Below are 23,372 nucleotides of genomic sequence, written 5' to 3'. Positions count from 1 at the left end.
TGTCGGTGCGCGACCTGTACGAGCGTGTGATATAATTATTGGTAGGGATACGCACGCCGGGACGTGAAATGCGGTACGATCCCCGTTGTGCATTGCGTAAAGGTAGAAGAAGGAAGACAGTTCCTTGCGCCAACGAACAAATGCATGGCATAGGATATCCATATGAGTAGAATCAGAATTGAATTATCGAAGCACATCGAACGTTTTGTTTCAAACGAAAAATGGACATATTATACAACTAAGTAAATTAAACGTACCTACATTTCGTGCTTCCTGCCTGGTTGAGTGGTTAAAACGGTTGAGGTGCCAGCCTTTTGACTCCAACTTCGCATGTTCGAACCTGGCCCCGTGCAGTGGTATTTGAAGGTGCTCAAATACGTCAGCCTCGTGTCGGTACATTTACTGGTACACCGAGCTCGATAGCTGCAGTCGCTTAAGTGCTACCAGTATCCAGTATTCGGGAGATAGTGGGTTCGTACCCCACTGTCGGTAGCCCTGAAGATGGTTTTCCGTGGTTTCCCATTTTCACACGAGGCAAATGCTGGGGCTGTACCTTAATTAAGGCCATGGTTGCTTCCTTCCCACTCCTAACCCTTACCTGCCCCGTCATCGCTATAATACCTATCTGTGTCGGTGCGACGTAAAGCAACTTGTCATTCGAGCCAAGACACCACTGTGGTTCAGAATATCCTCCGGTGCTTAAACATACGTTCACGGAGGTCATCCGAAGTGGTTACCTCAGTTCGGTATACTTTGTTTCTCATGTCCCCCAGGCATAACAATCCACTGGAATAAGGGCTGGCCAATTGATAGTTCCACATCGTCCTGTCTACCGTTGAGGAAATGTCTGCACCATCGTGTAAAATCCACGTGGTTCGGCGTAGTCGAAGCGACACGTCCTCTGAAAGCTCCAGTAACGTACTGTATCTACTGTACAGGAGCAAGATAACATTAATAAAAAGATGTAACCGACCTCCAACTACACCCATCCTGATATTAATTAGAACCGGTGCTGGGAACTGCCTTGTCCTACTGAATGGGGATATTCCACAGCTCATGAGTGGGATATAGTGGGTTCCAACCCCTCTGTCGGCAGCCCTAAAGGTGGTTTACCGTGGTTTTCCATGTTCACACCAGGCAAATGCTGGGGCTGTAACGGCATGAATGCCACGATCGCTTCCTTTCCGATACTAGCCCTTTCCCGTCCCATCGTCACCATAAGGAAAGCTACACCGAGCAAATTTATGCAAGTAAGGTGATTGGTACCGGTCTGAGTGTCTGAGACCGTTGAGGTCCTTATCTTCCGACCTCCAACTTGGCAGGTTCAATCTTGGCTCAGTCTGATGATATTTGATGGGGCACACATACGTCAGTCTCGTGTCGTAGAAATACTGGCACGTAAATGAACTCCTGCGATATGAAATTTCGTCACCTCAGCGTCTCAGAAAACGGTATAAATAGTATGTGGAACGTAAAGCAAAATAACGCTAATAAAAAGACGATTGGTCAAAGAGACAGACTTCTCACTGCATCCATCCAGATATTAATTGAGAGTCGGTGCTAGAGGTTGCCGTGGTATACTAAATATTAAACACTCCTTCTATAAAAATTGCCTTATGTGTCACTAATACACCTGACAGAAATTCTGGATTGAGTGCTTGATCAATTAACCAGCGGCAGAAATCCACTCTTAAATCATCACCGAGCTTGATAGTAGCAGTCGCTAAAGTTCGAACAGTATCCAATATTCGGGATGTACTGGCTTCGAATCCCTCTGTCGGCAGCTTTAAAGATGATTTTCCGTGGTTTTTCATGTTCACACCAGGCAAATGCTAGGGCTGTACCTTAATTAAGACCACAGTTGCTTCCTTCCCGATCCTAGTCCTTAGTTATATCTGTCGCCATAAAACCTATCTGTGTCGGTGCGTCGCACCGACACAGATAGGTCTTATAGGACGATGGGATAGCAAAGGCCTAGGAGTTGGAAGGAGGCGGCCGTGGCCTTAATTTAGGTACAGCCCTAGCATTTGCCTGGTGTGAAAATGGGAAACCACGGAAAACCATCTTCTGGGCTGCCGACAGTGGGATTTGAACCCATTATCTCCGGGATGCAAGCTCTCAGCCAAGCGTCTGTAACCGCATGGCCAACTCGCCAGGTAATAATAATAATAATAATAATAATAATAATAATAATAATAATAATAATAATAATAATAATAATAATAATAATAATAATAATAATTTTTGCTGCCGGGCAGAGTGGCTCAGACGGTTGAGGCGCTGGCCTTCTGACCCCAACTTGGCAGGCTCGATCTTGGCTCAGTCCGATGGTATTCGAAGATGCTCAAATAAGTCAGCCTCGTGTCGGTAGATTTACTGACGCGTAAAAAGAACTCCTGCGAGACTAAATTACAGCACCTCAGCGCCTCCAGAAACAGTAAGAGTAGTTAGTGGGACGTAAAGCAAATAACATTACCGGTATTATCAGGTCATTAGGAGCTGAAAGGCGGGGAAGAAAATAGTAAAATATGCGTGGTGTAGGAGGATACAAGATGAAATGTACTTCACCCGTGCCTACATCGCTCGCAGTAGTTTACTACAGGATAGTATGCGTAAGACCAGAACCAGGTCTCTTTGCGATGAGTCAGGTGTATCTTCGTATTGTGGTTAGCACTAGAGGACAAAGTGTGACAAACAGGTTTTGTGTATAAACATCAAACATGCACACCAACAGACACACACACGCAATGTACCCAAACCAGTACAGTGTAGAATGAAGAACTGCCATGCTATGTTCAAGGTCAATATCTAGCGTTTTAACAAGCACGTCTTCCGTGTGTTGTGTTCAGCTTGCGCCACGTACAAGGCAATCGCGAACTGAAACTCTAGATTTATAATTTTTGTTACCGGTACTTAAATTTTTCTGCTCGGATTTATGAGAATATCGAACTATCGAGACTCAAAATACTACATCGATTGAGAACTGAACTCCCAACTCAATACGCTGCAGAAATGGTGTAACATCTGACATACCGATGTGAAACACGTAGCAATTGTTCAAGTGACCTCCCTGGACTACTCTGCAGGCTTCACTTCTCCGTACCCGGCGAGTTGGCCATGCGGTTAGGAGCGCACAGCTGTGAGCTCGCATCACGGAGATTGGGGCTTCGAACCCCAATGTCGGCAGCCCTGAAGATGGTCTTCCGTGGTTTCCCAAGTTCACACCAGGCATTGCGGGGGTTGAACCTTAATTAAGGCCACGACCACTTTCTTACCATTCCTAGGCCTTTCTTGTCCGATTGTCGCCATAAGACCTCTCTGTGTTGGTCCGACGTAAAGCAACTAACAAAAGGAAATCACTTCGCCGAATCCAGTCTTCCGTAATATCCATTGGAGATCTGGCGGGCCAATTGATGGGTCCATGTCGTCCTATTCGCCATAGACCAAAGGACTGATCCAAATGATCACGCAGTAAGCGGCTTATATCAGGTGGTGGACCATCGTGTAAAAACCACATGTTTCGGCGTAGTCGAAACGGAGCGTCCTCTGAAAGCTCTAATAACGTACCTATGAGGAACTCCAGGTAAGGTACCCCTATGAACTGTGCAGGTAAGATGATGATAATAATGTCATTGGCTTTACGTCCCACTAACTACTTTTCACGGTTTTCGGGGACGCGGATTTGCAGGAATTTAGTACGATAGGAGTTCTTCACGTACCAGTAAATCTACTGATACAAGGCTGACGTATTTGAGCACCTTGTCAAGACTGGACTCAGAAGGCCAGTGCCTCAACCATCTGAGCCACTCAGCCCGGCAAGATGATTGGTGCAGCACTGCGTAAAGTGCTGGCCTTCTGAACCCAACTTGGGAGGCTTGGTCTTGGCTCAGTCCGGTGGTATTTGAAGGTGCTCAAATACGTCAGTCTCGTGTCTGTAGATTTATTTGCATTAAAAATACTGCGATAAAAAGTTCTGGCATTTCAGCGTCTCCGAAAACCGTGAAAATTAGTTAGTGGAAGAACGTAAAGATATTATTATTATTATTATTATTAGTAGTAGTAGTAGTAGTAGTAGTAGTAGTAGTAGTAGTAGTAGTAGTAGTAATATTATTTTTACGGAAGTTCTAATTAAACGGGTCCATTACAGTCATCATTTTACCTATCGGTACTTACTGTTCAGTAATAAGCCTTCCGTCCGCCTCTGTGGTGCAGTGGTTAGTGTGATTAGCTGCCACCCCCGAAGCTCGGGTTCGATTTCCAGCTCTGACAAGAAATTTGAAAAGTGGTACGAGGGCTGGAACGGGGTCCACTTAGCCTCGGGAGGTCAAATGAGTAGAGGTGGTCCGATTCCCACCTCAGCCACCCTGAAAGTTGTTTCCCGTAGTTCCCCCCTTCTCCAGGCAAATGCCGGGATGGTACCTAACTTAAGGCCACGGCCGCTTCCTTCCCTCTTCCTTGTCTATCCTTTCCAATCTTCCCAAACCCCCGCAAGGCCCCTGTTCAGCATAGCAGGTGAGGCCGCCTGGGTGAAGTACTGGTCATTCTCCCCAGTTGTATCCCCGATCCAATGTCTCACGCTCCAGGACACTACCCTTGAGGCGGTAGAGGTGGGATCCCTTGCTGAGTCCCATGAAAAACCAACGCTGGAGGGTAAACAGATTAGGAAAAAGAATAAGCCTTCTATTAGAAATGCCCGGCGGCAATTCCACAGTAGGTCTTTTTCCTTCGAGCAATGTTCACGATGGATGCAACTACGGTTTTTGAAATTTGTCTCATTAATAACAATTTCACTGAATACTTACAGCCTTTTCTTTCAGTGTCCACCGCCCTTTCAATGACCTAAAAAGTTTATGAATAAGCATAGAAAACCCGCATTGTCTATTGTCAGAAATTCATCGTAGACTGTCGCAATAACAGCACAGAAGTGTTGCGCCCATATTTCATTTACTTATTAACCATTTCCTTTCATTTTGTCAGCTTGGATCACTGAGTAATGCCATTGACGTCTTAAAAATCGCACACAAATACACAACACTTGATTCGCACGTATGTGCTTGTACGGATCTTCGACGTCACTGTAAGGATTCTGTGTACTTTTCACACAGAGTACCCTACACCGGTTTTCGAGTACAGCAAGTGACCTGGCACGTGAGTCATCCTCTTCTACTTGCCAAGCCTTTAGGGGAAGTGCACAACAACATGTGTTGGCCTGCGATAAGAAACAGGTTCAACAAGCCCTATACTCGGCTACTGTACTTCCGCTACGCGTGGACAGAATGACATCACCGGCGTATCCTGCTACGGCCGTTCAAAACACATTAGGTCCTGAAATATTTGGCTCAGTTATGGGCAAACTAATAGGACAAGGTAAAAATTACATAGCATATATTATGAGATGTATTTTTCTTAGCCGACTAGCTTAATATCTGCACGTATACACCTAACATCCTGTATATACAGTAGCTACAGATGGCGTCGTGTTTTAGACGATTTACCATTGTCTTTGGCTGTCATTCGTCTAGGTTACAGCAAAGCCCCTCACACGGTAGCGTTACAGTAATCCGTCTTCATGATTTTTGTATATCAAGTGATTAGCATAATCTTATATACAGTACCGATCAAAAGTTTAGGACCACATAAAGAAATCATGAAATGCCAGCTAGAACCTACAGAGTGCCATAGACCTCTGCAATTTTCCTTCTGAGTTCTTACATCTGGTAGGATAAAATTATGTCGCCTAATTTAATTGAGTTAGTCCAAGTATTGTAAGAGTTATGCATTTTTGACAGTTGCAAGGTGTAACGAAAAAATCTAAAAATGTGGTGATATAATGTACTGTATACTCTAATTGCTTGCAAGTATTACCATCAAGATCTTTTTGTAGACTCAATATTAGGTGGGGACCATTTTAATATAAATATAACAAAATATGCGACACTGCTTTCTTTTTGCGTGTTTATTTTTTTCAATGCAGCGCCAAAATGTTAGATTTGTCCTTGTTCTTGCCATGTATGGCCCAAGGTCTCGGCGCGAACTATCAGCGTCAGACTTACCTGCTCTGATAGTTTCATTTACACTCTGCAGATGGCATTCAAGAACACATTAGTGACGCTGCTAGCGCACCCCTAAACCTATGACAACAACAAGGAAAAATCGACCATCTTAGCGCTGGTTTGAAAAAGATGAACACTAAGAAACAGTGCTGCACTTTTTCAGAATTTTTGTATTTACACTAAAATGACGCCCACCTGTTGCTGAGTCTATAACAATCTTGGTGGTAATACCAACAACCAATTAGGGTATAGAGTATTTTATCATTTTCAAAAAAAGATTTTTTGATATGACCTTCCAACACTTAAAAATGTAGAACTTCCAACAATACTTGGCCTAACTCAATGAAATCAAGCGACATATATCCTATTACATGTAAGAGCTAGGAATAAAAATATGCAGAGGTCTAGTAGCACAAGGTTTGTTCTAGATGACATTTCACGATTTCTTTATGTGGCCCTACACTTTTGACCGGTACTGTGCATTGCTATAACAATGCAAGCTCATTTTTTCGCGGGAATTACTTCATTGAACCTCTACTCTCCTGTAATCTATTAGAGACTCTCATACTTCACGTAAAAGTATATGAACTCGCCCTCGCATCTTCTAAGCAGAAAAATATTTTGCGATAGTCTGCCACTATTGTAACGGCTGCAGGGCTTTCACGATTCCGTAGCCTTACTTATTAGAAATAAAGAACGAATATTATGTGGATAATAAATTTTATTCAGTGTAACGTGGTACACTTGCAATGTGGGTGATAAATCAGTGTAGTATGGATCTGTGATACGAGAAATAATTGAAGATTTCTGGAGTAATATTACGAGTAAAAGAAAGATCAATAAATTAATTGCCCAATGTGCTGGCATAGTTGTTCCGCACAACATTCAAATTAAAGTGATGTTTGAGAAATTTGTTATTCTATAAAACTGACCACGATGTATTCACAACGACAGCTAACCTCCAAGGAACGTGCGAATCAACACAGCGCTATCTTTAGGACAAAGTTTGCTTTATTTGCTACTACGTTTCAGTTTTTCATTTTATATTTGTAAAAAAAAAATCTAATTCTTTTATCTGCCAATTGAGACGTTAATAAACATATTCGTAAGTGAAACACTCTCGGATACACATGCGTTCTATCCAAACTCTAAAAGCGTCTTAAAATATTTCTTTCGATGTAACCCTTGTTGAGGAACGTAAGTAAATGTTAAATCGTATCTATGACTTTCATCTTTTCCATGCAGCAGAAAAAAATCCCTACAGGCAAGCAAGTCGACGTTGAAAATATTCTAGGGATACTACGAGTTACTAATTTTAAGTAAATAATATATAATATATGATAATTCATTCTTTTAAAAATTAGAATCTTTTCTTAATCATCGTTGTGTCCGCTCAATTAGATTAGCACCTTGCCTGTATTTTTACCATTACGAGCGCTAATGTGAGGCAATGTATTGTTTCACTTAAGCACCACTACGAACGCTAATGTGAAGCAATGTATTGTTTCACTTAAGCACCACTACGAACGCTAATGTGAGGCAACGTGTTGTTTCACTTAAGCACCACTACGAGCGCTAAAGTGAGGCAATGTATTGTTTCACTTAGGCGCCACTACGAGCGCTAATGTGAGGCAATGTATTGTTTCACTTAAGCACCACTACGAACGCTAAAGTGAGTCAATGCAGAGTTTCACTAGCCATTATAACTACATTCCGTGTGGACATTTTTCAAAAAATCCAAAAAGCGCATGAGGGTATTGAACCAGAGTACAGAAAGAATTATGAAAATACGTTAATTCGGTTCGGATTTGAATAAATAAAAAGGAAGCGAGTAAAGAAACAAGTCATTTTAGTGTGTATTTCCGGAACTGCAAATTGCTTAATTTTACGTTTTTCGTAGTATGGGGACTTTGTCTGTTGAGGAATGATTTCAAAATTGTTCCTACTGCAGCTATCTGTATCTTCACCTTTTTATTGGTAGTAACCTCGCTTCTCAGATATAAATTTGTTTACACCTCGGCAAAGGGAGAGAGAGAGAGAGAGAGAGAGAGAGAGAGAGAGAGAGAGAGAGAGAGAGAGAGAGAGAGAGAAATAAATTCGCATAGAGAATTATTCAAGTAGACAAGAGATGACACATGAGATAGGGGTAATTATTTGATTACGAACTGGGAAATCTTGTATTTACTCTCTAATCTATCGTGAACAAAAGCACATGAACTGTCTGTCAGGATGATGGAGAGGACTGACTACTTTGTACAGAGCGTACAATAAACGTCACCTCACTAAATGACAATTTGCAAAGGTTGCCGGAGAAATCAGCACGGAACATCTACAAGCTGTTCAGAGCCTGAGAGATTTGTGTGTGTGTGAATCAGGGAGCCCCAGTTGAATCTGACGAAGCTTCTAGTTAGGCTACATGTGATTGGTTCATTTTCTTTCATCGCGCCAACTGAAACCTGTCCTTGTCAACTATTATTATCTTCCTAGATAGTCTTCAATTTTCACACCTTACATGGTCCTTCATTTAATTCTAATGATACTTTGAGTGCGGGCTGCCTGGCCGAGGCGGTAAAGGCGTGCTCGGTTCACCCTGAAGGACGTGGTTTCGAATCCCCGTCGGGAAGTCGTAAAATTTAAGAAACGAGAGTTCCACTTCCGGAGGTGTATATGGTCTTGAGGTTCGCTCAGCCTACACCAAAAATGAGTACCAGGTTAATTCCTGGGTGCAAAGTAGGCCTGGCGTAGAGCTAACCGCTGTACACCATCAAGTGCCGAGGTTACGAATAGTGGAAGCCTTTACCTTCCACCCCTCCAAGGGCCTTCATGGCTTTGATGGCCTGGAGAGATTTTTTAAAATTGTAAATTAATATTTTTATTAGATCTACTATATAAGTATAAACTTGTATTTCGCGCTCTTGAAAAAAGCTTTTATACCAGTGTTCTTTATTTTTTAAATAAGCGTAAATTAATTAAACAACGTGTTAACTTATATGTACTGATGTTTGATATCTGCAGACTATACTGTCCCGTCATGTACACAACAGAATTTACTCTCGTAACGTCCTTATTATTATGGCGCAGATGTTACTTCAAGGGCAAGTAACACCTGGTTTACGCATTTTGATTCGGCGGCAGTGTTAAGTTCGGTGTCTCACGTTCGCTGATAAAGTTGCCACATCTCAAGAGTGCATTTAATGTATGCGGGGCTACTGAAATACCTTAAGTTAAAATACGGAAGTACGCGGCGTGTTTTCTAAGTAAGGGCCGTTTGAAAATAATTACAGAATGAAAGACGATTTTCAAACACACATTTATTTGCAGATTCTACATACTGTACTCTATTTTTCAACTTAGCCGCCAAGTTAGTTTAAACGCTTATCATACCTTACAACTAAGTTCATTTGCCGCCTGCTCCGATAACCAAGGGTTCTTCATCTTGCGCTGGGACACTCAACACTTATCGAACACTAAAATCGTTTGTTTTTGTACAGATTTGAGTGTTCGATGCCGTTTTTGACTCGTCATGCCGACATGTTGAGTCAGATCGTAACGGGAGACGAAACACGGGTTTCACATATCACGCCCGAATCGAAGCAATAGAGCATGGAATGGAGAAACACACATTCGCGTGTAAAGGTGAAGGCCAAACAGACTCCGTCCTAGCGCAAGATCAAGACGAAGAACTCTTGCTTATCGGAGCAGACGGCAAGTGTCTATGAAGAGGGTATTCAAAACTTAGTTTTACGGTATGATAAGAGTTTAAACAAACTTGTCGGTTATGTTGAAAAACAGAGTAAATCTGCAAATAAATGTGGTGTTTGAAAATCATCTTCCGTTGTGCAGTTATTTTCAAATGGCCCTTACTTAAAGAAACACGCCTCGTATTGGAAATGTTTTTATTGAAGATTCAGTATTTATCAAACAGATTACTTTAATAATTTAGATACAGAATAAAGTTGAGTAAAACTGCGGATCAGGTGTAAGTTAGAGAAACAAACCAATTATCTAAGATTTCCTGTCCAATTGTGACCTTTCCTGCGTAAATCTTCAGCCAGTAAGGCAAGCCCATCAACTATCTCCCAGTTTCATGTATTTCTGTATAGGACAATGAGGTAGTCCAAACTTTCATAACACGTTCCTAACAGGTAGAAGAAGGAAATATGTCTTTTCTCTGCAAAATTAATATATTTACTCCAGTCAATTGCCATGATAGATTGCAACAGTCATTTAGAAATAAATCAAATGGAGAGATGACAATGAATTGACTTTGAAGTCCACGGCCGATTTCTTCCCATTCTTATCCCTTACAACTACACCTAAATCCACAGACAACACAGGAAAAATCAGCTACAGAACTGACAAAACGTACATGTCCTCAGAAACTCCCGGCACTAAATTCCATAGTCTAAAAATTAAGAAAATACTTTGCAGCGTCTATCACACATTGCTGCACGAGGCTAGTAATATCCACAAGAAATTACTATTATTCCACTGTAACCTAATTTAAAATTTCCAGTTATACAATATTATAGAAGATTTTGACAGACCTGTATTCGATCTTCGGGTAGGTCCGTTTTCAGCGACAGCATCTCTCTAGCGTAGACGTCCGGATAATGCGCTTCCTTGAAGGCTTTCTCCAGCTCTTCCAGTTGGTAGCTGGTGAAGATTGTCCTGAGGAACAGAAAAATAACAATTAATCAGTTTTTGAGAGTGAAGTGAACCGCACTTGACAAGAAATATGGGAATAATACTTTTTTTTGAAATAATGTCACTGCACTGGGCCGTGTCCTTGGCTGAATGGTCAGCGTACTGACTTTCGGTTCAGAAGGACTCGAGTTCTAGTTAAGACTGGGTCGAGAATTTTAACTGCGTAACTTTAATTACTCTCTGTCTGGAATTAGTTGTTTGTGTCCATCTCAATACACTTCAATATACATCACACTACCAACTAACATAGAAATATGCAACAGTAAATACACCCCTCAACACAGGTTTTGTGTCAGGCAGGGCATTCGGCAGTAAAACTGGACTAAATCACAAATGCTGTGCTGATCCCAATATATTCGGAAAAGACGAATAATAATAATAATAATAATAATAATAATAATAATAATAATAATAATAATAATAATAATAATAATACGTTTTCTGTGGCTATTTCTAGCCTGGTGGAGACCTTGTAAGACAGACCCTCTAACGTAAGGGGCGGCATCTCTCGTCCATGGGAAACTGTATGGTATTGTGCTGAAGTACGGTATAGTGTGTGGTTTGCGAGTTGCAGGCATGTTGGGGAGAGCATAAATACAAGTCCCCGAGCCGAAGTAATTAACTCTTTAAGATAAAAATTTCTCGACCCGGCCAGGAATCGAACCCGAGGCCCCGAGTACAGAAGACCAAGACGCTGTACATTCAGCTTTGTAACCGGACTTAAGTTCGGCAGTAACAGGTGCCAACGCTGTTGTATGTTGTTTTAGTCTTCGTCTTTAATTTTGTACCCCTGTCGATGATATAACACGAAATGCTAGTTCTTGCTAGTAACGAAAAGTCTTTTTTTTTTTTTTTTTGCTAGGGGCTTTACGTCGCACCGACACAGATAGGTCTTATGGCGACGATGGGATAGGAAAGGCCTAGGAGTTGGAAGGAAGCGGCCGTGGCCTTAATTAAGGTACAGCCCCAGCATTTGCCTGGTGTGAAAATGGGAAACCACGGAAAACCATCTTCAGGGCTGCCGATAGTGGGATTCGAACCTACTATCTCCCGGATGCAAGCTCACAGCCGCGCGCCTCTACGCGCACGGCCAACTCGCCCGGTACGAAAAGTCTATAATATCTTAAATGTGTTTAGAAGTTGTAGTTTAACCCGAGAAAATTCATTTGATTTCGGAATATGTGTAATTAATCATAGACTACCTTCTGAATTCTTACATCTTGGAGTTTGTATATGTTGTTCCTAACATAAGAACTGTAAGTATTCTCCTAGGACCAAGGACCAAGGGGGATGTTTTCATTCCCCTTCCCGAAGGGAAGGGGCGGGCCACCTAGAAGGTTACGCCTTCTCTCTGGCCAGGAGATTTGGCGGGGTTCGGGGATTTGTAGAGGTTTGGTGATAAAAGGAAGGAGCTTTGGGTTTGTTGAAGTGAGGGATTGGCCTCTTGGCTAAGGTGCAGTATCCATTCTTTTGCTTTTTATTGATTTCTTTGAGGTTACATACATTGTTTGGAATTATTTTAGGTTTACATACATTGGCTGGTTACAAAGATAGACTTAAATTCTAATGAGGTTGCGATTGTTTGGGATGAATAGTGGTATGATTTGATGGTAGAAGGAGGTGATGTTTGCTAGGGAGGTTAGGAGTAGTAGAAGGAGCTGGGAGTTGTTGTGTGAGTTGGTAGGGGGAGCTAGACGGGTATGGTTCTGGGAAGGGTTGCGATTGGGGCGGGTGGGTTTTTGCGGAGGGGAGCGTGATGCTTCCACCCGATGGTGCTTCCCGAAGAGCTGGATTCCGTTTTCGGTCAGGCGGTGGGTTTCTTCGGGGAGCTGGAGTTGAACTCTTATCATGTAGGTGGGTCCTGTTGCGTTGTAGATTCTGCTTACTTTCTTCGGTTGTAGTCCTGCGCGTTGAAGTTCTTGGTTTATTAATTCCGGTGGGATGGCTGGATTCACTCCTCTGATGACACAGCTGGTATGAAGTTCTGGAGCTGGTGGATGCTGGGTTGTTCTATTGGACTCGGACTCGGACTCGGTGGCTGGTGGCGGTGACGGTGGCCTTTCTGTATCCATGGTGGTGTTGTGGGCTGCTTCTTCTGTCGCCGGTTGGGTTGGGTTGGATAGGGAAACGGGGGACATCATAATAGGGGAGGAGTGGGTCATGGTGGTAGTGGTTGTAGGGGTGTAGGGAGAGCTGCGGGCAGGAGTAGTAGCCATGGTGGTGGTAATAGTAGTGACTAGGGTAGTGAGGGGATGGGTTGTTGGCTGGGGTGGTGGGATGTATGGGGGTGTCCTTATTGGAGGTGGCCGGCAAGGTGGCTTGGTTCCCGGGTCAGGTCCGAACTCGTTTTCCAGTTGGGGTGGGCAGGGCTCGGCGTAATGAGGCTTGGCGTTGATGAAAATTCCGTATCTTATTGCAGTCTGGACCGCTCGTTCTGAAGAGAGTTGGAGGAGTACCCGGTCAGTTGGCATGAAGTTCTGGTGTATTCTCCGGATGTTAATAATCGGGATTCCTTCATTTTTCAGGTATCTGAAAAGAACATCGTCTGTGTAGGCAAGATCTACGCCAGGTAGGATGCAGTTGGGCATGGTGGTGGGAGGCCGACTTCCAGTTTGGTGTCTAGGCCTGATTATGCTTTGTTGTCACGGCTAGGGTTCGAAGTGGAGACTGGAGTGTACCCTAGCCGTAGTAAAAACTGGCATCTTCCCCTAGGAGTATGGCGACAGTGAATACATCGAAGCCCGAACGAAGCAGGCGGCACGTTACACCACCAAGACTGGCCGTAAGAACATATTTTACGAAAGTTGTGAAGAAGCTCTATTTCTCTAGGTCCAGACGCAAGGATCATGAAATAAATATGACTAACTAATAATAATAATAATAATCGTATGGCCTCAGCTACCGTGTGCAAACATTTCAATTTGACGCCATCTGGCTGTCTGCTCGTCAATTTCGACGTTCCGTTTTACTCTAGGCCCACTAGATGGCAGACCGATTAAACCGAAACTCTCTTGGGCGTCTATGGCTTAGATTTAATGAATTTTGTCGGGTAAACACCAAATGTATCACCAGAAATCTTTTGCATGTCTACATAATACGACATGGAGTGTCGAATGGACTTTTTTCCGCCCTTCAAAAATCCGACTACCTCTGCCTGGTTTGAACCCGCTATCTGGGGATCCGGAGGCCGACACTCTACCACTGATCCACAGAGGTAATCAGTATGACTAACTGAATATTATGAACGCACACATACGTTAACGTCATCAATAGAGACATTCGTACAGGCTATGCAAATTCTGTATTAAATGAATGAATAAATAGGACATATTGAGGACTAATCTGACATTGTTTCAAAAATTATAATTTGATTTAGGATAACTTCAACGAAAGACAGACTTGCATTAGGTTCAGTTTTCTTGTTGCTAGGGGCTTTACGTCGCACCGACACAGATAGGTCTTATGGCGACGATGGGATAGGAAAGGCTTAGGAGTTGGAAGGAAGCGGCCGTGGCCTTAATTAAGGTACAACCCCAGCATTTTCCTGGTGTGAAAATGGGAGACCACGGAAAACCATTTTCAGGGCTGCCGATAGTGGGATTCGAAGCTACTATCTCCCGGATGCAAGCTCACAGCCGCGCGTCTCTACGCGCACGGCCAACTCGCCCGGTTCAGTTTTTTATAAGTTATTTAATTCAGTTATTGTGCTACAACGCATCTCTTGCAAACATTAATTTTGTATCAAGCTCATAAAATTACATCTACTTCCTCCGTTAACGAAATAAATCCTCAAAATTCTAAACGACAACTTTATAAATGCTACAAATACTAATGTACTAACTTCTCATTTTCATAATTTTGAAAATTACTTATCAAGATCTGATAGAGGAACGCACCATATTTTTTTTTATTTTTTGCATTCTCTAGTCGTGTTTGTCGAGTGCGAAAGCAACAACCACTTATAGTGACGGGGTGTATTTTTTCTTTGAAACAATCACTATCACTTAAAGGAGACTTATTTACAAGGTTGAAGAAAAGGTACGTCTTTTGCTTATTTGAACATTACGTAATGCATGTTGTGTAATTACATCAGAATTCATCATTATGAATGTGGTATGTTAGTCAAAACATATCAAACTGAAACTCTCGTTTGGAGCATCGGTCCTCTGCATAATTATGTTTGAATCAAACGAAAAGGAAGTTATGTTCAGCTTATCCCGGTTATCTCTGGGAGCACTGGAGCCACCAGGCTCATTTTGGTTTCCTTAGGACTGATGTTGATTTGATTGCAAGTATTCAAACCCCAGCCTTCTGGGTAAAAAGACTGCAGTTAAGCCACTGAGCTAATGACGCACCTCTAAATCAAAGTGTCATCAGTTCAATTGATGAAATTATGTATATCTACTGAAAGATAGACGTTTCAGACTCCAAAACTTAATATTCTTCCGTAGTTGGTGAGAGTTGTCTACTTCATGCCAATGCGCGATGATGTTTTACATAGAGAGCCGGGATTTTTAGCAGTAATTGATTAGAATGTAAACATACTGAAGGGAGTAAGAAGTATACGCTAGCCTGTACAAAGTTCTACATAAATATTAGGGGCGCGGCCCATCAGAACCCTTGGAATATACGAAGGTTGGAGCTTAAAGAGTGGCAACTATACAGGGTTATTCACCTAACATGTTATACAGAAATAACTTCTAACCATTAAAGTTATCGGCATTCTGTTTTCATATTCGTACATGGTACCCAGGGGCTTGAAAAAATAACGTGCTACTTAACCTCATGGGGTGATTAATAACCGAGATATTGATACTAACTCCATAATTTTAATTAGAATGGCACAAATTCATACAGCTGGCCTAAAAGATCAACTGCGTACAAGTTCAAATATGTAAGTATTTCCAAAATCGGAAAATTACTTTTTGAGATATAAATAAGAACAGCATGCGCGGTTTTCCTGCCGCATCAGACGGTGTGAAGTCGGGCAAGGACATATTGAGGTGCAAGCTGAATAACTCTGTATATTTACAACAGATACAAAAGAGTTACATGTTAGCAACGTTTGCTGTCCTTATAATAATAATAATAATAATAATAATAATAATAATAATAATAATAATAATAATGCTATTTGTTTTACATCCCACCAACTACTTTTTGCGGTTTTCGGAGACGCCGAGGTGTCGGAATTTAGTCCCGCAGGAGTTCTTTTACGTGCCAGTAAATCTACCGACACGAGGCTGACGTATTTGAGCACCTTCAAATACCACCGGACTGAGCCAGGATCGAACCTGCCAAGTTGAGGTCAGAAGGCCAGAGCCTCAACCGTCTGAGCCACTCAGCCCGGCTTACTGTCCTTCAATGTAGTCACCAGAATTGTGTATAACCCATTGCCAGGGATGTGGAAGTCGTAGTATAACTTTAACAGAGCCTGTTCTGTTGATGGTGCGAATGGAGCGGTCTGTGCCTGTCGAATCTCTGCAACAGTTCTGAGCTCACGAATCGTCTGGCTTCGATCACTATCCAGTAACGCGGCAAGAGCATGGACTTCGTCTTCACTGACGCTCGTAGGACGACCTGCCCGATGAATGTCCGCCATAGTTTTCCGAACATCGTTGAAGGCTTTTGCCTAACGTGCCACTGTTCTGTAAGGCAGATTCCCCGCAAGCCTCTTGAAGACCTTGATGACACTGTCGTGCTGTACGACCTCTAGCACATTCAATCTTGATCCAAATCCGTTGTTCCCGTTTGGAAAACATAGTGACAACGTTACGTTAGACCGCTAGCTCACATGTGACTGTGTTTCTCTCGCTTGTGCGCACGCAGGTGATGTGGGAAGGGCGAGTCCATTTGCTCTGAGGTAAGGTAGGTATGTAACCAACGTGTGCTATCAGCGACAATATTAGATTCCGTTGCATAGCGTCTCCACAGCAGTGTTGCCACTATTTAAGTTCCAACCCTCGTATGTTACGCTCGCTACATTACGAAAGAACGGGCTACGTGATATTTGCTATAACCGTAATATTAAAAGAAGCGTTTTGATTGATAGGGCTAGAGGGAGGAGCATTTCACGGTGTTGCCACATTCTTGTATTCCTTTCTCCTTCCCCTCGCTTCCGGCTCACTTGTTCGTTCGTTCAGACCGTGTGTTATGTTGTACGTAACTCAGAAGTGAGAGGTTTGGCAACTCCAAGCAACACGAGGTGACCAGCAGTCTTATCTCCATGGCAACCACAGTGGGTCCACCCACGTTTCCATGGCAACCACACCTCCTACCCACTTCTCCCTCCCAGACAGGTAGTAAACGGACCTTCCCCCTAAAACTGTCTCAAAGCACCCTTCAATATTACGACTATAATAACCGTATTAGTCTGCACTCTAACCTATTACGCCAAAAAATCCGGAGTTTAGTTATTTATATGAAATCGTACGCTCCGTGAGTTTAGAAAGCACACTATAACTCTACTTAGTTACTAACGGTTTTCAATAATTAATGTTACTCAAAAGCACAAATTGTTGACGTCAGCTAATAATCATCAACGTCACCGACTCAGCATTGCCAGATTATAACTGACGAGGATTCGTTCTTTCCATAGCCAAGCGCTGATCCTACTAAATATCCCACCTCAAGCGATCAGATTACAAAATCGAAGCTCTCGGGTTGAAGGGCCTTCGTGGCTAGGTGGCAGCACGCCACCCTCTCACCACTGGGTTTCGTGGTTCAAATTCCGGTCACTCCATGTGAGATTTGTGCTGGACAAAGCGGAAGCGGGAGAAGTTTTTCGCCGGGTACTCCGATTTTCCCTGTCATCTTTTATTCGAACGTCTCTCTCCAATACCATTTAATTGTACCTGTCATTGCCCCAGAGGTGTGTGACAGGCTTCGGTAGCCGGCGCATTTCCTATCCTTACCGCTAGATGGGGCTTCATTCATTTCTTTTCTGACCCTGTCGAATGGCTGGAAACAGGCTGTGGATTATTATTATTATTATTATTATTATTATTATTATTATTATTATTATTATTATTATAATTTTCTCGCCTTTTATTAACCTGAACTCTCCATTTTCAGTCTAAGGTGCTGAGAATCTCACTATTTTGACTCTTAAATTAACAGTGTCCGTCCCTAAAATTACCTGTCCACCGAACAACCACATATCGTGGATTATTCACTGTCACCTCCTCAGGATGGTACAATGCTCTCCAAAAGGACATTGAGGATGCTGCATCAATAAGTAGATTTAAAATCTCTTACCAGCAGCTCTTTGTTAAGTGCTTCTGTATGAGTGATTGTGTGCCAAAATGATGTTATGAGAGTAATGTGCAGCGGGCAAGTCAAGGTAATTAGCTGATTGACAGCTCTGCGTGCAGGAGAAACAGCTGTTACGAGCGCTAGCGCAGGACGTTATCACGTAGCGCAAGCCTGGAGGGGTGTACAATACACTTCATCAATACGGTACTCTGTACGATACATGTATATAACGATATACGAAATTAAATGTTTTCAACACGGCGTTTAAATAAAAATGCTCGAACAAAGAAATAATTAAAGGTTGCTATAAGTAATGAAGTAAAAAATAAGAGGCATTTATTTTTTAGAATCTACTATGCTCATCTCTCCTATGAACAATTATGAAATACAATAATGTGAAAACTATGGCGCTACTATAACGCTTCGTTAGCAAAACGGGTAGTACGAAACTGGTCTGACGGTCAAAACATCACAAAGACATTTTCTGTCCCATAACGAATGGTCGGGATTGAATTGGACCGACGGGTATTGGCAGGTCGAGGCAGGAAATACCGAACTGGTTACCACCCTCCCCCCACACACACACACCTCAACAGCTGCCTCACTTCTCTCGAAACGGTGTCAGTTCTTAGACAGGCTCAGTGAAATGTACTACTTGCTTTTCCATGTTAAGTGAGAAAGACTTTTAGTTAGTCGTTTTTGGGGGATTTAAATATAAAAAAATGAATATTTTTAGTACCGGGAGTGTCCGAGGACATGTTCAGCTCGCCAGATACAGGTCTTCTGATTTGTCTCCCTTAGGCGACCTGCGCATCGTGATGAGGATGAAATGATGACGAAGATGTCATATCCACTCAGCCCCCGTGCCAGAGAAATTAACCATTGGTGGTTAAAATTCCCGACCCTGCCGAGAATCGAACCCGGGGTCCCTGTGAACAAAGGCCATGACGATAACCATTTAGCTCTGGAGCCGGACTTAAATATTGAAAAGGTGACAAGACGCAATCGGGTCAAAATTAACGAACCTAAACTAACCTATCGGAATGGCCACTACATATATTTCTATATTGTCCTGTATCATTTCATTGAGGCAGTTGGTATAATATATGAGCGGACAATAAGGCTTATTCATTCCTTGTTTTTGATATTTTAGCGTCGGACCAGTTTGGCACCACCCCCTTTGCTAACCATCGGACTAATTCGAAAACACCTAGCAAAACATCATGCTTTTATAAATTGAAAGAAAACAAAAAGTAACATCTGATCAAGCTACCGTGTTTGTAGGAAAGTACTTAAGTACAGGCACACACTAAGAAATTACTGTACCAATACTCATGCTACAGCTCATGTTTCAACCATTACTTGTAGACCAAAGCAAGTAACTGGAATCTGTTTTAGGTTGTAGTGCACAGGTTTGAGTTGGCAACGTAAGGAAATACAAGCTGACTGACAGAAATAAATTTGCACCCGTTTACACTGGTACTGTGTAGAGATGAGAAGAATGCAAGAATGAGGAATGTGGCCTGCAAGCACGAACTTCCTGTTCAGCCCAGACAGATCGGCTCTTATCTGCTCGTGTCTGCTACACGAAAACATTGACTCACATATTTCAGTTCGCTGGATTACAACTGACAAGAGCGAAGAGATGCCAGTAGAAGATAATATAAAGTCGCCTAGATAGTAGCGGGGTTGCTATGGTAACCATTGCGTCACTGGCTCTCTTGGTGAAAACCCCTTCGCCCCGTTCTTCACCGGTCAAGTGCATTCTTCTAATCTCCCAACAGTATTTCTAGCACGGGAGGGTAAGGTTTTGACGTACAGTCAGAGAAAATAGCCTATGAAGTTAATATGGCACCGCAAATTAAGTTTAGTTATCGGGTAGTAGTAAATCTATAACAGCCATACTATACGTACACAGATTGATTAGCTCTTTATCTTTCTTAATGTGGTGTTATTATTTAACGGTGTATATCAATTATTCAATTTTAAAATATCAGTATTTACCAATTAGAAGAATACAAGGTTAGTACAAATTAAAATAGTTAATTTTTATCTAGTGTTGCAAAATTTAGTTAAATTTATTTAATATTATTATTTTCTTCTTTTCAAAGTTGGTCATTTAAGGAGCAAAGAAAGCAACCCTGTGCATTAGCCTTGCTCCTTCTTTTTTTGACTTCCACTAGTTCTTCATCCATTCGCTTTGCTGTTTCCTCCTCTCTTGTGTCCAGATGTTAATACCTTTCCTCATTTACTTCTCCTGGAAACCCGTGAAATCCTATCAGTCTTCTGAATGTTCTTCTGCCTCATAATATATTTTCTATTACTCCAATCTCTGTCACAATCCGTAGATCCAATGGTTGCCGTTCTTATTCTTGTAAATATGGTCGCACACTCGTTTTGTCAATCTCGTGTTATCCCTTCTCACTATGTGAGCAAAAAAGAATCGTTTCACGTTTCCGTCCTTGTATTATTATTATTATTATTATTATTATTATTATTATTATTATTATTATTATTATTATTATTATTATTATTTGTTTTTCAAACTGTGTTGCTATGGACTGCGTGTTAACAACCAATCTCATTTTCAGTTTCTGTGTCTTGTTCATCTAGCGGCTTTGACATCCTGCCAGTATCTCTTGAGCCCATCGATCAGCGCTTTCCTCCGCTTCTCTGGTGAAGGGCCTCTCTGTCTTCTGGGTTTTGTCTCAACCAAAAAATCCTCATAGCTTTTCACTATCATTCTTAAACTAATTCTGTCATTTATTTTATCCTCCGTAATGCCCACCTCTCTCAGATCTTTCTCACCCTCCTGGAACCATCTCAACTTACGTGCCTTTCGCTTTAGAAAATTTCCGATTTTAACGTAAATAAATAAATACTGGATTAAAGCCACTATATTTATTTATTTATTTATTTATTTATTTATTTATTTATTTATTTATTTATTTATTTATTTATTTAATGAAGCTGTATAATTCTTTATAGGATTTAAATTATTTTTATGAAGTTAATATTTTTCAAATCCGTACTATGCAGGTAGTTACTTCTTTGTCTTAAGGATATGACTTCTTATCTCAAGAAACTGAGTATCGCGGTGACAGGTATACAGTGTATCTGTCATTAAATTTAGTGTGATTCGTTGACAATATTAAATCGCCATTTATAATCTTTTATTTAGAAAATAATGACTCATTATGTTACATTTCTATTTTATATAAAAATTGCATTGCTTTCCGGATGATTGCGGTCATTCGAAATGGCGGCTGGATGTTTATTTCGTTGAGAATAAATAAAACCATTTTTTGTTTAAACGCTACTTTTATTTTGTAGTTTATAGTATTTTATGTTTTCATAATTTTTATAGTATGAGTAATACGTAGTAGAGTCATTAAGTTCGTGGACTGGGCGTCTAGTGTCGCTATAATTCACTAAAGCCGAGAGTTTGCGCAACAGGATGGTATAATTATAATTTCGTGTGGCTATTTCTAGCCGAGTGCAGCCCTTGTAAGGCAGACCCTCCGATGAGGGTGGGCGGCATCTGCCATGTGTAGGTAACAGCGTGTTATTGTTGTCGAAGATAGTGTTATGTGTTGTGTGTGAGTTGCAGGGATGTTGGGGACAGCACAAACACCCAGCCCCCGGGGCATTGGAATTAACCAATGAAGGTTAAAATCCCCGACCCTGCCGAGAATCGAACCCGGGACCCTCTGAACCGAAGGCCAGTACGCTGACCGTTCAGCCAACGAGTCGGACAACGTTAGAGATAATGAAGCCGAAATCGTCCGTACCACCACGACGGGAAAGAGGCAGGTCAAAGGACTATGTGATCCTTGAACTATTAGCGCCAGCTCAAGGACGTATTGACTGTAGTACACATTTGTAGGCTGTCTTGCCTGCACTATAGGCGTCAGTCTACGAACTTTATGACTGTAATACACAAATGTAAGTCGTGTTGCCTACATTGCAGATGCCAGTCCACGAATGTTTTGACTACAGCAGTAATAAGTTTTGTGGTTAAGTGTAAGAGAGGGCCAACGGCTCTAACTTGGCCACGAACAACAAAGGATTTTATCAATTTAACTATCAACTCTGCTTACGACTGTATGGAAACACAAGGTTTAAATGAAGGAATTTTCAAAACAAAGGCTGTATTACTGTGTATACACGCCACTTGCAGCGATATATATCATGATTCTTATGGCCTAGTGATATACAAGTTTAGTGAAAGTTGTCAAACATCGCTAGTTATGCCATGATCAATAAATAAAAGGAATTCAGGAGCAAACGGTACTTAACTTTGTGTTCCCAGTGTAAGTGTCGTATGGCCCAGACAGTTAACTCACCGGCTGCGAATACAGAAAGTAAGACCAGTGAACAAACAGGCTCTAGCAAAGCAACCTACTGCTACTGGTTTCTATCTGGACAGGGAACGTCTCTCACCTGTGCCTCCTCTTCTTTTTCTTCTTCTTGTTGAAGCCACTCACGCCGTCACAGGTGAAGTCTTTAGCGGCGTCCAGATGGCTCAGACCTGAAACAAGAAGACGTGGTTTTAGTAGCAGTTCACTACACTGGGTTTCGAACACTGAAACAGTCATCCTCTCCAACTAATCTCCTACCTACACTTCTCTCCTCTGGCCTGAGGAAGGGCGTAACTCTTTAACCCCTGAACCATACACCAGCCAGCTATGTACCCCACAAAATAAACATTTTGCACATTAATTCAAAAATCGTATGAAACATGTGAAAAGGATTTTCAATTCGTTAATATCCATTTGCAAATTAGAACAGCACTGTAACCGCTGCTAATGAAATAAAATAAAAAGTAAGATGGAACTGAATTATAAGGTCAGAATTTATAAAATTTTGTAAATTTTTTTTGACACAACAATAGACTTCACTTCCCACATGGGGCCAAGTCCAGTATATGGTTTTTATGTACCTTACATTTACTGAAAACAAGAGTGACCTTAGCGTCTTTGGACAGTGGTTACATATTCCAGACCTGAGACTGACTGGTGTTGGCCAACTGAGTACCTCAACTCCGATTTGGTTTGCAATATAAAGGTGGATTTCTCTGCATAGACATCGTGACTTTCACTATAATTAATCATTCTGCCAACGTTTACACAAATTTCTATGAAGCATGAGGGTGAACTCATCACTTCATTTTCTTCAACATTATTTATTTCATAATCGTCTTCTAGAGTGAGGACGAAATAATGAAGGATATCAGGCTCAGACTCGGAAGCTGTATGTACTACAGCTAGATAAAAATAAAATGACAAACCCAGACTGATATTACTTGGACAAAATATATCGCGTGGTAGGCTTGCGTATTCTATGTCAAAACTTATG

At 41.7% G+C, this 23,372-nt stretch overlaps 1 protein-coding gene across 1 annotated transcript in view; it reads right to left on the bottom strand.

Moving 5' to 3' along the window:
• Nucleotides 1–22,612, bottom strand: part of LOC136883156 (visual system homeobox 2-like) — a 264,833-nt gene extending 242,221 nt beyond the window's left edge. The window contains exons 1-2 of the mRNA XM_067155337.2: nucleotides 22,458–22,612; nucleotides 10,601–10,724 (exon numbers count right to left, since the gene is read on the bottom strand). Of these exons, the coding sequence (XP_067011438.2) occupies nucleotides 10,601–10,724; nucleotides 22,458–22,612 (279 nt within the window). The remainder of the gene's footprint in view (nucleotides 1–10,600; nucleotides 10,725–22,457) is intronic.
• Nucleotides 22,613–23,372: the final 760 nt, after the last annotated feature.

Source organism: Anabrus simplex, chromosome 11 (genome assembly GCF_040414725.1).
Source record: "Anabrus simplex isolate iqAnaSimp1 chromosome 11, ASM4041472v1, whole genome shotgun sequence".
Lineage (NCBI taxonomy): Eukaryota > Metazoa > Arthropoda > Insecta > Orthoptera > Tettigoniidae > Anabrus > Anabrus simplex.
This window is presented reverse-complemented; position numbering and strand designations above follow the sequence as displayed.